Genomic DNA, 17500 nt, shown 5'->3' on the forward strand with positions numbered 1-17500 from the left:
GGCAGCAGACTTATGAAATCCAGGAGAAAAGAACATTTATCTTTCTCTCTCAGCCCTCTGTGACCTTTATAAATCCCCCGTCCGCGCTGTGCCTACACTCCACTCAAATTGAGCCTTAATTACATTAAAGCAATTACAGAGCGCCTCATCCACTGAGGAAGGGAGGAGAAGCTGCAGCGGAAACTTCAGAAGATGTAAGTTAAGTTCGTCTCTGGTGGTTCAGCAGAAAATTTATAAAGACCAAAAGACAAAACACTTTGTACTGCAAGAAATGAGGAATTGAGCCTTGCTTTGACAGTTTTAGAGTACAAAATCTGCAGAGGGGTGACCGCAGAGGTCACATGTCTGTACAGTGTAAAACCACATGAGCAAATTTAGACCTGTGAAAACAAACAGACATGTTTCAGTTTGCTTTAAATGTTAAATGGTTACTTTGAGGTAATAGTAGCTCACTAATATAAAATGCTGCTTTTGATTAATCCATCCTGATTAAATGCATACATTTAAAAATAAAGTACGGTGCAAAAGTCTGTTCTGCGTAAAGTCACCCCACACTGACATCTAGTGGTGGACCACCCACATTATAACCCAGAAGCCAAATACAGCCATTGAAAGGTTTAGTGAAAATTTTAGTGTTGTTATCTTACGGTTAGTTATGTAGTTACAGGAAATTAACAAAATATTCATTTCTATTGGTAGAATAGAAAATGTTTAAAATTTATGGATCTGAATGGGATTTTTTTTAACCTTTCCATTGTTTGCTCTTTCCTACACCTCTTATCAAACTCTCTTTTTATCTTTGCGTCACTTATACTTTGAACTTGATCTTTTTCTTTTTTTTTTTAAAGAATGACATATTATTCTATAAAATAAATACCATCTTCAGGTGTCATTTGATCTAAAAATGTGTAATAGGATCCCGATTATTGTACAGCCTGTTCAAAAGCCATTTTATTGGACCAGAAAGTTTCAACATTTCCTAAGAAGGGTTTTTTATTGGTCTATTAAACCAGTACTGTAATAATTAATCTGCATATGAACATATACTATTAGGCACACATTATGGTTTTATAACTTCCTTTTCCTTTTTTTTTAGTGCCTGGCTTCTAAACCTTTATTATAGATCTGCATCATAGAGTTTTAATAAAGTGTTGATGAGGACAAGCTTGATAGGTGCGAAGAGTTTTATTAGAAAAAGAAGATACAGACACCGTCTCTCTCAGTGGAGAGTCGTTCTTCAATAAAACCAAACACCGTGGGATTGAGCTCAGACAAACTGCTGCTCTGCAGTCTTTATTAGTGGTCTACAGTCATTAAACTGCTTCTGCGTGAGACTGATAACAATGACATGAAAAAAGCTCTTTTTTTAAATAAACACCTCCTGTTTTTAATACTCCTCCCCCTCTTCATCTTCTTCGAACGAGTCGATGCCGACCTCCTCGTAATCCTTCTCCAGGGCAGCCATGTCCTCTCTGGCCTCTGAGAACTCTCCCTCCTCCATTCCCTCTCCCACATACCAGTGGACGAAGGCCCTCTTGGCGTACATCAGATCGAACTTGTGGTCGAGTCGAGCCCAGGCCTCTGCGATGGCGGTGGTGTTGCTCAGCATGCACACGGCTCTCTGCACTTTGGCCAGGTCTCCTCCAGGAACCACGGTGGGGGGCTGGTAGTTGATGCCCACCTTGAAGCCTGTAGGACACCAGTCCACAAACTGGATGGATCGCTTTGTCTTGATATTGCCGATAGCGACATTGACATCTTTGGGCACCACGTCACCACGGTACAGGAGGCAGCAAGCCATGTACTTTCCATGGCGAGGGTCACACTTCACCATCTGATTGGCTGGCTCGAAGCAAGAGTTGGTGATCTCAGCCACGGTGAGCTGCTCGTGATAGGCCTTCTCTGCTGAGATAACAGGGGCATAGGTGGCCAGAGGGAAGTGGATGCGAGGGTAGGGCACCAGGTTGGTCTGGAACTCTGTCAGGTCCACATTCAAGGCTCCATCGAAGCGAAGGGAGGCGGTGATGGAGGAGACAATCTGGCTGATGAGGCGATTCAAGTTGGTGTAAGATGGGCGCTCGATGTCCAGATTCCTTCGGCAGATGTCATAGATGGCCTCATTGTCCACCATGAAGGCACAGTCGGAGTGCTCCAGGGTGGTGTGGGTGGTCAGGATGGAGTTGTAGGGCTCCACCACAGCTGTGGACACCTGAGGAGCTGGATAGATGGCAAACTCCAGCTTGGACTTCTTGCCAAAGTCTACAGAGAGACGCTCCATGAGCAGAGAGGTGAAACCAGAGCCGGTTCCTCCACCAAAGGAGTGAAAGACGAGGAAACCCTGGAGACCTGTGCACTGGTCAGACTGACCGAAAAAGGCACATATTAAAATTTAAGAATCAAAAACAACATTCAAAGCCCATTTATTTCAGCAGCCCCACACTCAAAATCTCTCCAGGTTTCTGCTCTTCTCTCACCAGTTTGCGGATCCTGTCAAGAACAGAGTCGATGTGCTCCTTTCCCACAGTGTAGTGGCCGCGGGCGTAGTTGTTTGCAGCATCCTCCTTCCCGGAGATCAGCTGCTCAGGGTGGAAGAGCTGGCGGTACGTTCCTGTACGGACCTCATCTGAAGGAGAGCAAGAGAGAGCGAGCAATGCTTTGACTGTTCATGCTGAGTGAGAAAATTTGCTCTTAAAAATCGAACCACACTATTAAAATGGATGCCAAAACATTAAAAGTCCCCCTGAAGGTAATTTGGGTCCAGTTTGTAGTTTCTGTTAATGGCGTTTGGAAGAACAGAAACTTTACAAAGGCTCTTTTTTGCTTTTGTGGGTGTAAGTAAACAATAAAAAGGAGCCAACATGCAATAAATATTAACACACTTAATGCAGCTCTAAGTCTGTATTAATTCCATCTGTAGTTGCAAAGGCATAATGAAAATATTGAGTGAAAGAAGAAGAGTGGATCTGACTGGCTGATTTAAACTCAAGTGGGCTGGGCTACAGAGAAACCCAGCCTACTTGAATGATTTGAAATGAACTTCGGCCAGGAGATAAATTCATAAAAGTGACTGTTACAACATCAACATTGTCTTGGAACCACCTGCTACCGATAACAGAAAATGACTAACTAGTTTTAACTTCATAGCTTTGGACATTTTTATAGCTCAGTTTACACACACATTATGAGTTTTTTGGCCACTTGGGGGCAGCAGAAACAAATATTTGCCCACTACATAAGAATCAGCTCCACTTAGAGCGGAGCTCACGTCCTCTTGATAAACAGAAGTTGAGATTCCCTCTTTTTAGCTCCTGACGAAAAACATGTCGGGCTCTTCGACTACTAAATGCTCCACTATGTTCACCAGCTGGACTTTAACCGGGTCCCTCTGCGGCCAAATGCTGAGCATTGAAAGTATGTAAAATTTCAGGGTGAGGCTTATCTTAGTTCATTGTGTCTGCAATCTAGTCTATTTATAAAAGAGTGCGATGACAAACCACTGTATGACAGCTTTGTGATACTTCAGTTTGCCCGTGTCTGCAGACTGTAGCAAAAACTCAGACAAAAAGCATGAAAGAAGTCTTTCAGGTTTTTTAAAAACTGATTGAAAAAGTTAATCACTTTAAACTCTAAATGACAAATAAAATAACAGCTCCCACCAACCTTTCGACGCCCCAAACCCTTAAGTCTTAAAAACCCGCTCAGAGTAAAACCCTCACCGATAACAGTGGGCTCCAGGTCCACAAAGATGGCTCTGGGGACGTATTTCCCAGTGCCGGTCTCACTGAAGAAGGTGGTGAAGGAGTCGTCATAGCCTCCGGTGGGCTTGTCGCTGGGCATGTGGCCATCTGGCTGGATGCCGTGCTCCAGGCAGTACAGCTCCCAGCAGGTGTTGCCCATCTGGACACCGGCCTGGCCAACATGGATGGAGATACACTCACGCTGTAGAAGAAGAAAACAAAAAAGACATTTTAGTTATTAATATTCTTCTAATTTTTGTTCTAATATACAGCTGTTGTCAAAAGTTTACATCCACTAATCATTGGCATAAATTTCATGGTAATTTGGGACTTTTAATGATTTTATTTAAACTCCCCTTTTTACATGGTGGAATGATTGTACAGCATACATCTTTAACCCCTTTTTTTAAAAAAAAAAAAAAAAAAAAAAGAGAGAAGAAAAGGGGCCACAAGTTTGAATGTATTTTGGGATTTCTCTAATCCACACAGGGTCAACAGTATAGATACAGACTCAAATAAGAAACGAACACTCCGACTAATATTTGGTCTAATTTCCCTTAACAAGTTGAACCTCAACCAGACACTTTTGGTCGTCATCAAAAATCTAGTTCATGGCATGCTTGAGCTTGATGATTCCTGATTTGTCCCTAAACATCATAACCAATTTCCTCTCATCTGAGGGTGACAACTTCAAACGTCAGCAATGTGGTGACAGATCTGAATAACTCGTACTTAAATACAGTTGTTTGAATTGATGATCTTGGAATATGCAGTTGTTTAGAAATTACTCCAAAAGGCCTTTCCAACTAGATTAAATCTACAGTTCTCCTTCTTGGATCTTCACTCAGTTCCTTGGACTTTCCCATTGTTTTGAGTATTGATCAGTCGGTGAGTGAGTTCTGTTAAATAAATCGTTTTAAAGCTGCAAAAAGAAACTACCAGTTGGAGTCAGTCATGATCACTAACAAGATAGGCCTCATATAGAACATCATAGAATCTTCAGTACCACTTATTAAAAGATTTAAGTGTGTTTATGTATATATTTGAGGCAGTATGTATATGTTTGACCCTGTGTGGATTAGAGAAAATCCAAAATAAATTCAAACTTGTTTTTTTAAAAAGAAAAGTTAAAAGCCCAAAATTAATATGGCATCATACCCATGATAAATAGTGGTGTATCAAAAATCACATAAAAATATATATTTTTTAAGGCTAAATTGTTTTAACTGGATACCTTACTGCCAATATTTCTGCCTTTAAGCCTGTCATGACCTGCTTTATAAGACAGTTGAGCTGGGTGGAGTCGATTTGCTCTACAACCCGATTTCCATGTGTTCAAATTGCCTGGATCTGCAATCTTATAGGAGCTCTCAGGCATCACTGCCTTAGACCAGCGGTCCCCAACCCCACGGACCAGTTTGTGCCCGACAATATTTTCACAGACCGGCCTTTAAGGTGTCGCGGATAAATACAACAAAATGAAACTAGTACTGGTACCGAAAAAAAGAAGATTTATTCATAACACACGTGAAAAGACCCAGGAAAACCAAGTTAATGAAAAAAACGATAACAAAATAAAGCTAAAAACTGATAAAAACCCTGAAAACCATACATGTCACACCCGAGACTCAACTCTCGCGGCCCAGTACCAAACGACTCACGGACCGGTACCAGTCCGTGGCCCGGGGGTTTGGGACCGCGTCCTTAGACTAACAAGCAGTGGTGATTAACACAGTCTTGTCAGAGTGTGTGTAAGGTCCAAAGTGCTTCCACTCCCTGCTCAAGTATTTTTTAGCTGCTTATAAAAGATGTGGGTGAGAGTGAAAACGTGTTTGGTCTCATCGTGCAGAAGCGGCCTGAGGGAAAGTAGGATGCAACATCAGCCGACCAGTTTAGGCTGTCAAAAAGCAACATGGATATGAAATTAGCCTCGTTCATGAATTATTAACCCGAGTCATATTTATCTCTGCAGATGATTTTGTTCCACACTGTTTGCATTGTCCCAGCAATTTCCCTGTCAACAGATGACCATCTGTCCATGAAAAAACGAGAGCACATGCGTCATGTGTTGCTCATACCTGCTAAGACAAGACTTCAGGTATTCATACCCTGATGTATTGATGGATAAGAAACAGCTTCATGTTTACAAGGTGTCTCAGCGGGAAAGCGGATCTCAAATTCTTAAAGCCAAACATGCCTGTTTAAACCTATGGCTAAGCCTACAAACACATTTAAAGAAACCCTAACAATGCCGCCAGGCATGTTCGTTATATAAGATACGATTAAGCTGATAATCAGTCTCGAGGCATGTTTTACATTTGAGGAGATAAAGGGATTTCAGTGGAGAGATATTTCAGGAATTGTCTGAATGCAAGAGACCAAAAGTTAGGATTAGTCACCACAAACCAAGCTCAGACACTCAATAAGCATGATTTAAAACTATTTATCAGCTCAGCTTTGGGCTTCTTGTGAATTATGATCCCTTCACCCACCACCGTCCCCCTCCTTGTAAAAGGCTCGTGATCAGGGGCGGAGGAGGGGAGGATAGGGTCACCATGACAGAGCTGCTAAGTATGGCGATGGTAGACAGCTATTTTGAGTGTCATTCAGACGACCCTCAGAGAGCAGCGGCTACACTTTTACCCCGCTAATCTGCAAACAATCTGACGCTTCCAGCCTCTCTGCAAACATTACATTACACTGCAAACATATATGAAGCTAATTCAGCAAGAGCTGTTGTGACATCTGTTGGCTGAATGTGAGGAAGGTGGGCGTGACGGCCTGTTTGCTTGCTGGTGTTGCAATATGCCTCGCAGCCTTGAAATACCCACTTCCAGGAAAACATGGGGGCTGAGGGGGGTGTCTAGAGTGAAACTGTGCTTCCTGTATCTCGTCCCCTGACTGAAACCACGTCATGTTTGACGTCCGGGTCTCCATGCTGGAAAGCTAACACAGTAGAGAGCTTTGTGCTGCAAGAGTGCGCGCTCAAACAAAAATGCAGAAGTGGCTATGAATCATTAAAGATTTTGGAGTTTCCTGGTTTCCTCGGATGAAAGTGAAGTGGATTGTTGTTGTTCGTGTGTATTTTGGTGAAAGAAGGAACCGGGTGGACAAATCAGAAGCCGTCCAGACCAGACGATGCCAAGTATTCACTTAAAGCTCACTCTTTAAGGTGGAACTGAGTCTCTGAGCTCTCTGCACTTCCCCCTCCTCAGTAGGAAGTGTCACAAGAAACCGTTTTCTTGCGTTCAATCACTTCTGTCTGCCTGCAATTTCCAAATGACCTGCAAATGTTACACCACTAACTGCTGCAAAGGGAGCAAAAGTCGGGGGGGGAGGTCAGAGTCCTGAAGTTTATGCACAGTTTCTGCTGATTTCCCTTATCTTTAACATTTCAAGCAACTTTGCTCGAAATGTTGTGCACTCCAAAGACCCCGGAGGTTGGAGTTTCTGCAGCTTGTGAGCACGCTGCTGAACAAAAATAAATGCAAAATACACAAGCGGCCTGCTGGAAGCCACATCAGCATTCCCAACCGGCCGGGCAAACAAGCACGCCCCTCCTGACAGACACACAGTCCTCCAGGCCTCATATGGAAAAAGTTAACCTTCCCCTGAGCCGGAGCTGAAGCCAGCTACCCGGTAGCTTGTTTCCACTGACTGACTTTATGTTTTAAACATACATTTGTTTTCCGTGGCTGAGGTAGGAGGTATTTCCTGCATCAGCACCAAAAAAACAAATGTGTTTTGAGAAGCAGCCTGGGGCCAGTAGAGTAGAAACAGTAGACTGAAGCTCGGGTTTGAGAAGAAAGTGTGAAGATATAAGAGGAAACCTTAAATTATGAAGAAAATTCAAGTCTAATATGTTGCATTTTTGGGTAATTATGGCTGAATAGAAGCAGTTCTGTACTAATAACAGTAAATAATGTCTGGATTGATACTCACCATTGTGCTGTTTTAATTGTTTTCCAAGGAGAAGAAGTAGTTCAAATCTGCAGGTTCTCACAGTGCACCTATAATGAGATCTCTGTGAGGGAAGTCTCATCAGTGTGTGACACGCACACTTTTATAGCTACTACAGGAGGTGGAGGAAAAGGGAGGAGGAGAGGTGGAGCCACCCAACAGCTGAAACTTTGTTCTTTTTTTAAGGGCAAGAGAAGTCTTCCTCTGTGTCCTTGTCATAATAAAAGTCCACAGGAAGTACTCAGATGATGTAATCTTCTGATAGTGATCGCTGTTTTTAGTTCCACAGGTGTGAAGTACATGTATTTAAAAACTCTCATTATAGGTTTGTTCCACTATGTCAAAATAAATTTGTGTTACCTAATTTTCTGTAATATAGATCTCCTGTTCCAGTACTGGATCCTCATATTAAACATTAAACATTAAGTGAAGTTTCAGATATGTGCAATACCAATGACTCAACAGCTCTAAATGCTCAGTTTCAGGCAGTTGTTTTTCTAGCCTTGGCTCTGTATGATGTCATAAAGAGCAGATTTCTTCCTAATATGGTCGTCTCTTAAATTTCGTTGTCATGTTGTTATTTTTTTTTTAGAAGTGTGCTGTTGTTAAACTTCCTTTTCCCCCCCCGGGCCAGCACCGTTACATAATAATCTGCTCTTCATCACATGCCTGGTTAAATAAAGGTTATGCTGGCTCACTGCACCATCTTGTGACAAAGTTGTAAAAAGTCTATTCAGATCCTTGTTAAGTAAATAAAAGATTTCTGACCCTCATCAACCCTGTTTTTAGGAGCACACTCCTCTGAGAGTGCTCTTTAAAAGGTCTATAATGATCTGAATGACTTTGATGCACGGCATTGTTCTGTGCTCACTATGCTAGTCCTGAGTACTGCCTTTGATCACAAAATTTTACTTAATGATCTTAAAATAATACTTTGGCTGGTGTCTCTGACTCTGTGTTAGACTGTTGCCAAATTATCCTCTAACCCTGCTTCTCCAACCTGTGGTGTTCCTCAAGGCTCAATCCTGGGCCTGTTATTTTTTTCTGCATTCTTCTTTCAGCTGCCATCATCGGACATCATTTCTATGCTAATGACATTCAGCTGTATATGTCTTAAACCCCACCGGCTTATCCCAGATTAGTGACCCTAACAATGACCTTTCCAGTAACACTAAGGCCCCTGTACTTCCTCCTGAAATACATTAAAGAATCAGTTAAATACTTGCTTCCTAGATAACTCGTCTAGATAACTTGTAATGCCGCGTTTACCAGCTTAGAAAAATCCTCTTTTTCACAGCTGGTTATATGCTTCTTTTTTTTAATTCTGATTTTTTTTAGTTATGTTTTTTTAACAGCTAATTAATGTGTTTAAATTTAACGTTATAATTAATTATGATTATTCCTAGACTTTATTTTATTGCACAGCACTCTAAATTTAAAAAAAAAACTTCACTTACTTAACAACTTGTGGTAAACTAAATAAATAAATAAACTGGGATTACACAGAAGTACAGCCCAGTCCTACTTAAATTTCAGCTGATATCTCCTAAACAGAATACAAAGATGTTTAGGACATTCTGTTGAGATTCACTATATAGCGCAGTATTTAACAAAAAAGTGCCCTTAACCTCCTAAGACCCGAACTCTTTCACAGCATGCATTTTTAATTTCTCTTTGATATTTGGGCATATTGGGGCCCAATGAATGTAAAAACAAAGAATTACCAGATTTTTTTTTTTTTACCTTATTTTTGTTTTTATGAGGATATTCGTTTAAAATTTTGATAGAACAGTAGCAGTATAATGTCCTCGTAAATGGATATCAGGCCCTTGAAGAGCAAAATTTAGTATTTTGGTCTAAATAACCCAAAATGTGTTGTCCACATATGTGGACGCCAGGTCCTAGGAGGTTAAGGAAGAGGCTCTGAAACAACGTACTTTAGAGGTTGGAACTGAAAGGCTGCACGAGGTACAAGAGAAATAAAGGTTATTTTGAACTGTGCTTGATGCAAAGAGGCTCTAGTGAAGCCCAAGAATAAAGATACGAAAGTGGAAATGAGCAGAATAGGTCTGTGTTAAGACAGTCAGCTTAATAAATTAAATATGATTAATATTTAATGCAAATGAAATGATCTGTAAGTATATAAAGCAATTCAAATAAACAAAAAGGCACATTTCAATTTTTCTTTCAATTTACTTACATTAGCAGAATTATAGTGACTCATTTCTGTATATCTGAAAACATGCTGAGTTTAAATTTTGTGTGTTATTTCTTATATCTCAAAAACACCAAATGCCCTATTTTTGTTTCAGTCATTTTTAACTTTAGGTTTTGTCACATAACTTAGCAAATGTGTTATTTTATCTTTTCTGTTGGGGTTAAATATGATTTCAGTATAAGCCTCACAGAAACTTGAGCTTCTTTCCTCATGAAATATTATCACACAGAAGAGCTTCACCATCAGTCCTCCTGCTATAATGAATAGATGTGGTAACACTAAGGCTGAACCTCTGTGGTTAAACTGTTTATAGTGTTACTGACAGTGACATACTGCATAGATGCCTTTTCAATAACAGATCGACAGTGCTCTCTTCAGGTCAAATGACGCAACTGCATGTCTGCAGCTTAAGGTACAGTTGTGTTCAAAATAATGACAGTCCAACAGGACTAACCAGGTCAATCAGTATTTTGGTACAAATCATATTATTACAAAGCAAATAATTTATCAGTCGGTGTAGTAGAGTCAGAGAAACCAACCAACCCAACACTCATGATATGAATGCACCTGAGTCTGCGTAATTGAATTAAGTGAAACGGGCGTGTTCAATATGATAGTATAGTATGATGTTATGTAAAAAAAAACAAAAAAACAAGGATACAATTTGCCAAAGAACATATCAACTGGCCTAAAGAGAAATGGAGAAACATTTTGTGGACTGATGAAAGTAAGATTGTTCTTTTTGGGTCCAAGGGCCGCAGACAGTTTGTCAGGTGACCCCCAAACACTGAATTCAAGCCACAGTACACTCTGAAGACCATGAAGCATGGTGGTGTAAGCATCATGATATGGGGCTGTTTCTCTTACTATGGTGTTAGGCCTATTTATCGCATAGCAGGGATCATGGATCAATTTGCTTATATCAAAAGGCCATGCTGCCTTATGCTGAAGAGGAAATGCCCTTGAAATGGGTGTTTCAACAAGACTACGGCCGCAAACACACCAGTAAGCGAGCGGCATCTTGGCTCCAGACCAACAAAATTCAAGTTATGGAGTGGCCAGCCCAATCCCCGGACCTTAATCCAGTAGAAAACTTGTGGGGTGACATCAGAAATGCTATTTCTGAAGCAAAACCAAGAAATGCAGAGGAATTGTGGAAGGTTGTCAAATCATCCTGGGCTGGCATAACTGTTTACAGGTGCCAGAAGTTGGTCGACTCCATGCAGCACAGATGTGAAGCAGTTCTCAAAAACAGTGGTTATACAACTAAATATTAGCTTAGTGATTCACAGGAATGCTAAATCTTAATGTTTTTTTCAGTTTATTAAGTAAATATTTGAGTTTGTAATGAAAAATGCAGACACTGCTATTTTTTGAACAGCCCAGTTTCATGTTTTGCTTCATTTTCTGTAAAGTAATTGAAATATTGATACTTTGTTCTTCATGTTTCGATGTAAAATATAATGTGCAGTGTTCCCAATGAATGGAAATAAAAATATTATACGGATTTTGAGCTTTACTCACGTTTTAAAAAACACTGCTATTATTTTGAACACAACTGTACACTACACTCACTGGCCACCTTTGTTAGGTACATCAGCTACTACTTAATGCAAATATCTAATCGGCCAATGACATGTCAGCAACACAGTGTATTTTAGGTAGACATGATTGAGACAACCTGCTGAAGTTCAAACTGAGCATCAGAATATGAGAGAAAGGTGATTTAAGTGAGTTTGAACATGGCATGGTTGTTGGTCTGAGTATTTCAGAAACTGCTGATCTACTGGGATTTTCCCACATAACCAGTAGTGTTTATAGAGAATGGTCTCAGGTCAGAGGAGGATGCTCAGGCTGCTTTAAGCTGCCAGGAAGCCAACAGTAACACCAAAAAACAAAAAACCACTTGTTACGACTGAGGTATGCAGAAGAGCATCTTGGCAGCAGCAGAAGAGCACACCGGATGCTGCCCCTATCAGCCAAGGTCAAAGAATGAGGCTACAATTTGCAGGGGCTCACCAAAATTGGACATGCTAGCATGTTAATATCAACCAGAATCTGAGGAATGTTTCCAGCACCTTGTTGAATCTATGTCATAACAAATTAAAGCAGTTCTGAAGGCAGAAGGAAGTCCAATCCAGTACTAGCAAGTTGTATCTAATAAAGTGGCAGATGAAAAGGCAATGAGTCTTTTTAAAAATAACCAAACATCCATTTTAAAGCATTAACATCTCTTTCACAGAGCTCCCGTCACAACAATCAGAAAATTTTAGAATGAATGAAAATGGCAACAAAATATTTAAATGAAGTTGTTTTTTTAATCAATTTTCAGATTTATAATCAGCAACAAAGAAAAAAGCCCACCGCTCACTTTGAACAACAGAAAACCCCACAAACAATAATCACCAACATCTGGCTCCCTATCAAACAACTCCTCAGAAGTGGGCTTCACTCTGAACCTTCATCAACACATTTTCCCCCCAAATACCTCGCACACTTTTTCTGTATCGCCTCTACCTTTGCTGCTCTTTGAGCTAACAGCATGCTCATTTTCTTCCCAGTCTTGGCTCTCATCTATGGCAGAGCTGTCTTTGGCTCTGGTTCACTGTTAGGGATGTTCAGCCCACAGAGACCTGGTTTAGTTCTTTCCCTCAGTAACCTACCAGGTTTTCCAGGACCTTGTGTGAATCAGGATCCAAACTGGAATAAATCAACATATGAAAACAACAAAAATGGAAGAGAAACATGTTGCCCGGTGATCTGAAGAAACTCAACTTTTAGTGTCAATATGGACATGTGCTGAAGGCTTCACTGGGAACGTAAATGTGTGAAGAATGCGCAGTCAGAACCAAACAGCCCTTTGATTACTCCCCCCGTAGATAAGTAAGGAGTCACCATAAAGTTATTAGCCTCCTGCTTGTCCCTCATGCCAGGTGCAGGTTTTCTCCTCGTCCTCTTTAATCCATGACCTCTGAGTCCTTCTGGTCCACACTGGAGTTCTGCTCCTGGTTGGAAACCTCCAACTTCTTCTTAAAAGCTTGATTGTGTGGGTCATCTGGAGGGAGACACACACAGAGACACAAAAAGTGACGAGAGTGATGAGCGGACAACACAAAACAAATATATTATAGTAACAGCAGAGGTCTGATGGCAGAGATGGTAATCATTTGTTTGGGGCATTCTGTTCTTAACTTTCACAGAGAGTTTTCAGATGTAACCGAGGGAGGTGGAGGGTTTGTAGGGTTTGGTGGAGTCATCGTTCTGGCCTCACTGAACATTGGCCTGCAGGTTGCACTGGGGCTGTTTCCAGTATTAGCACCTCCGAGTCTGAGGAAGACGCTTGACTTGGTGCCTCGGGGAGGAGTTCAAGCATCTCAGGAAGGAGCGGCACTCATCCACATTGAAAGGAGACAGTCGGGTTGGTTCAAGCATCTGATTAGGAGGAGATTCCAGCTTAATCCTCAAACAAACTGAAGATATTCTATTCCCTAGAAGAGTTGGAGGAGGTGGCGTGGAAGAGTTAGAGCTGTGCTCTTCAGCTGAGACTGTGGCACTGTGTCCTGGGCTTGCATAAGCGACAAAAAATGGATGGCGGGATGGACAAAAATCCCACCAGAAACAAAGACTGATTGTCAGTGACTAGAACACAGATAGGTTTTTGTTCCCATATTTCCAGGAGTAAGAGGAATATCGTATGTAACCTGGAGTGGGTCCGATAATGCCGTTTTTAAGAAACTTTAAAGGCAGAAATCTGCACATAAAATCCCTGAGCACAATCCTGTTACCAGCCACAAACATCCCCGCAGATATTCCCAAAAAGGGGAAGGCAAAGAAACTTTTTTTAAGATTGGGGGTGTTTTTTTCCAAAGTTTTTCTGTTGCAACATCTCCCTCTGTATAATCTGTGGCTCTGAGCTTCTGTGTAGACAGATCATTAAAACGGCAGTAACTCGTGGCTTCAGCCCAGCTGGGAGGTTATAAAGACAGACGTGAATAACCGTGGGAAACAACACCAAAGAGAGGCTTGCACTAACTGTGAGGGTGAGAATAGTTTCTATAATGTTCCCCTCAGCAACATGTAACATGCTTACATCCGCTCATCACTGAATATGCCTGAAGCCCAGTCTGCTCTCGGATCTCCCAGAATAAGCTCTAAATCATGAGACGAGTGGATGACCTTTGATCCTGCTAACAAGATGTTGTGAGCATTAAGTCAAAGCAGCTGTTTCTGATTAAAAACCTACCAAAAACAACCAAACACAAGAACCTTTAAAGGCACAAAACCTTCAGAGGAAACAAATATTTTACTGCTTTTCACTACCTAAAATTACCTTTTTAAATTTTCCATGTGTAGCAGCATAGTTTATAGAAAGTAACTCTCTGGACGGTGTGCAAGCGATCAGTCTGCAATCTACACCAGTAAAAGAATTGTTTTACTTTTAAGTTCTGTCGTGTCATGATTGGTCAGTACAGAAACCAATCCAAACGCACCCAATCCAAGTATCGATAGCAACGCTGGTATTGGTATCAGGCCAATACTAGTGCAACAGAATTGACGCTTTGGGTTGTTTGTCTTCCGTAAGTTCCCTACATTGTTCACGTGAGTTTCTGCGGCCTATAGGTAATGTTATATTTTTATATTTGAACCATTTTTGTGGTAAAATAAGCATTTTCTAGCCTAAAAAAACATAACAATATAAATATCGTCTTACCGCTGAACACCACATTGATGATCCAGCCTATAGAGCAAGGTGTTTTTTTCCGTGCATTTAAGGCGTCTTATATACGAAACGCCCTGCACCAATGCCCTGCTGAATACATACAGATGTGTCTCAAAAGTGTCTTTAAAAGTGTCAGGAGGGTTTTTATGGCTTTAAATTGATGAAAATAATAAAATAAACACATGGTTTCTGATTCGCAGATTTTCCACGTCCTGGGTCATAAACCCTGTGTTAATCCAGGGGATGCTGTATTTGGTGGGGTTGTATTTTCACACACAATATTGTAATACGATATTGTAGTGGTCCCACCCACTACTGCATAGCCCAGCCGGATTGGACTCTTTAGCGTGCCACTTCTGGGTCCCCAGGCCATATGTTTGACACCCCTGCACTCTACCCTTTCCTCTCTGTTTTTTAATAATGGGGTCTGGGTGCAGCAGACTGTCTCTGCCTGCAGCTTTATAGCTTTTTGTTGGTGACCTCCTCAGCAGACTCTGATCGCCACCCTGTCCTGTTCCTCACCAACACCCTCGTTGTGACCGTCCTCGCCCCTTCTTGTCAACACAGCGCAGTCACATCGAGTGTGGTTAAATCAGGACCTTTCACAGCCGTACACACCTATTCTGTATAACTTTACTTCGGGTTTCCAGATGACATCCAGCATTTTCCGTTGCTGCTCGATCTGCGCCTCGTACCGGACGGTGGTTTCCTCCAGCGCCGAGCACAGCTCATCGCCCACAGCCGACATCCGCTGCCTGAGGCGCTCTCTGAAAGACCCAACCGAGGACATCTTCACTCCCACCGACGGCTGGGTTTAGTGCGAGCACACAACAAAGAGGTCCTCCAGCCGAAAAACACCGAGATAATGCCGGTAGCGCCTTCTTCGTCTTCAGCTGGGCAGCGGTGGCGCAATGCTGCCCTCTGCCGTTCACTTGTGAAATCCACATGGAAAAACATGCAGGACACTAACGCTTTTTCCTGTCTGTTAAATTTGATCTGTTTTGTGCTGATGTCACTGATACTGAGAGAGGGGTAGAGAGAAATCGTAACACATTTGGATTTTGTGACACTTGGAGAAGACATAAAGTTGATTTGGTTGCATTTTGAACCCTGAATTGTTTTGGATTTCTTCTCCTGTACTTCTGAAGCAAACTTGGACGACAAATACGACAAATACTACTTCAAGGGCTCGTAGGATATTAGCAGTGTGGGGAACATTGCATGCTTCCTTTTAATATGTCCACTGTGTGAGCCTCCATGTTACTCACCAAGGAGATCTGGGGTGTCAAACACAATATTTATGCACTTACCTGTCCTTTGCGCACAGAGATCTCTCTATATTTTGTGAACCTTTTAATGATATTATGCACTGTAAATGATGAGATATTCAAAATCTCTCCCAGTTTTACGTTGATGATTACTCTGAAACTGTTCCACAATTTGTAGGTGCAGTTTTTTGCTGATTGGTGAACCTCTGCCCATCATTACCTCTGAGAAACTCTGCCTCTCTATGATTTTAGAGGACGCTTTTTATACACCAAGTCACATTAATGACCTGCTGCCAATTAACCTAAGTAGTTCCCAAAAGTTCCTCCAGCTGTTTCTTTATAACACCACTCACTTTAAATTCATTATTAGCTCATATTTTTCTTAAATTTTCTAAGTTTTAACATTTTGTATGTTTTCCGTGTTTTAAATTAGAAAAAAGGTCCATGAGATTTGCAAATCGGTGCATTCTCGTTATTTTAAAAGCTATGCAATACTTAAAATCACTTACAGTACACTTATTTCTTTGTTTCCTGTAAGGACCTGATTTGTTACACTCATTAAGCAATTGTAAGTAAATATAATTACATTGTAATTTCTAATAAAATACATTGTAATCCCATTTAATCACAGGTTAATTATGCCCCTAGTTGCAGGTCATATTTCAAAGTGTTGGCTTGATTTACAATCCTGACTGTGAGGAAATGACACTGTAACACTGTGTAACATTAAAGCAGTGGCTTCTTTATGCAAACCCAGACTGAGCCCAGGGTGAGGACTCTGTGTGCACCAACACTCTGGGTGAACTGAAACCAAACCAAAAAGAGAAACACTGTTTTTTCCCCCCCTTGTGGTGTTCACATCAAATCATTTCTCATTAGCAGTGTGCCTTTGTCATGGATGCATGCACGTGGTCAGCGTGTATGAGGAATGAGGAGTCTTGGTGAACTTTAGCTGTCCATCACTCTTCACAGGAACGCAGAACTGATCCAGGAGCTTTCACAGGCCTGAGCCCATCGCACCAGGCCACCACCTCTGAATGTGAACGTCCTCATAATCCTCAAAGTCCTCCAGAGCCTATAGCTCCTTCATTCCTTCCTTCAAACAGTCCCCTAAGCATCTTTTTTTTTCTTTTTTTGGAAAGGTGCGAGACTTTGCGATAGTGGAGATCTTTTTCATGTCGTGTGTTTTGTCCTCCTCCCCCTCGGAGGTCCACAGATGCTCTTCTGTTACATCTCTCTCACTTTTTCTGCACCCGGTCCTCTCATGACTGCTTGAGTTAGAACGTGACAAGAACGCCAAATCTCAGGTTAAAGTCTTTTAGACAAGTCACTTTATTTATAAGAAGAAGCAACACCTGTATAAAAAGGAGATACAAGCTGGAATCAATGATAACAATTACAGAAAAAAAAACTTTCAGCTTAGGAAACAGTTATGCAGCAGTAAGACGTTAGATTGGAGGTGATTGTACTGAACCCACATTATTACACTGTGTGCATTCACAGGGAAGCAAACTGTTTAAAGTCAGCTCATTTACAGAAAATAGAACTTTTCTGTGGTTATACTTCACCTGCATCTGGTTTCCCGCATAGTGAATCT

At 41.3% G+C, this 17500-nt stretch overlaps 1 protein-coding gene across 2 annotated transcripts; it reads right to left on the bottom strand.

The window, feature by feature from the left end:
• Window positions 1–1166: 1166 nt before the first annotated feature.
• LOC146361243 (tubulin alpha-1C chain-like) lies at window positions 1167–15572 on the bottom strand. Of its 2 annotated transcripts, XM_084922690.1 has the most exons (5): window positions 15254–15572; window positions 12811–12970; window positions 3717–3939; window positions 2475–2623; window positions 1167–2362 (listed from the first exon to the last, which is right to left on the bottom strand). In XM_084922690.1, the coding sequence occupies exons 2-5, from the start codon at window positions 12841–12843 to the stop codon at window positions 1388–1390; spliced, it is 1380 nt and encodes a 459-aa protein (XP_084778816.1). In that variant the 5' UTR covers window positions 12844–12970; window positions 15254–15572; the 3' UTR covers window positions 1167–1387. The 2 variants fall into 2 exon arrangements, with proteins under 2 accessions (XP_084778816.1, XP_084778817.1); XM_084922691.1 differs by lacking the exons at window positions 12811–12970; window positions 15254–15572 and adding an exon at window positions 7680–9486.
• Window positions 15573–17500: the final 1928 nt, after the last annotated feature.

The sequence above is a fragment of the Perissodus microlepis genome, chromosome 23, assembly GCF_051167445.1.
Source record: "Perissodus microlepis isolate ML-2025 ecotype Zambia chromosome 23, ASM5116744v1, whole genome shotgun sequence".
Lineage (NCBI taxonomy): Eukaryota > Metazoa > Chordata > Actinopteri > Cichliformes > Cichlidae > Perissodus > Perissodus microlepis.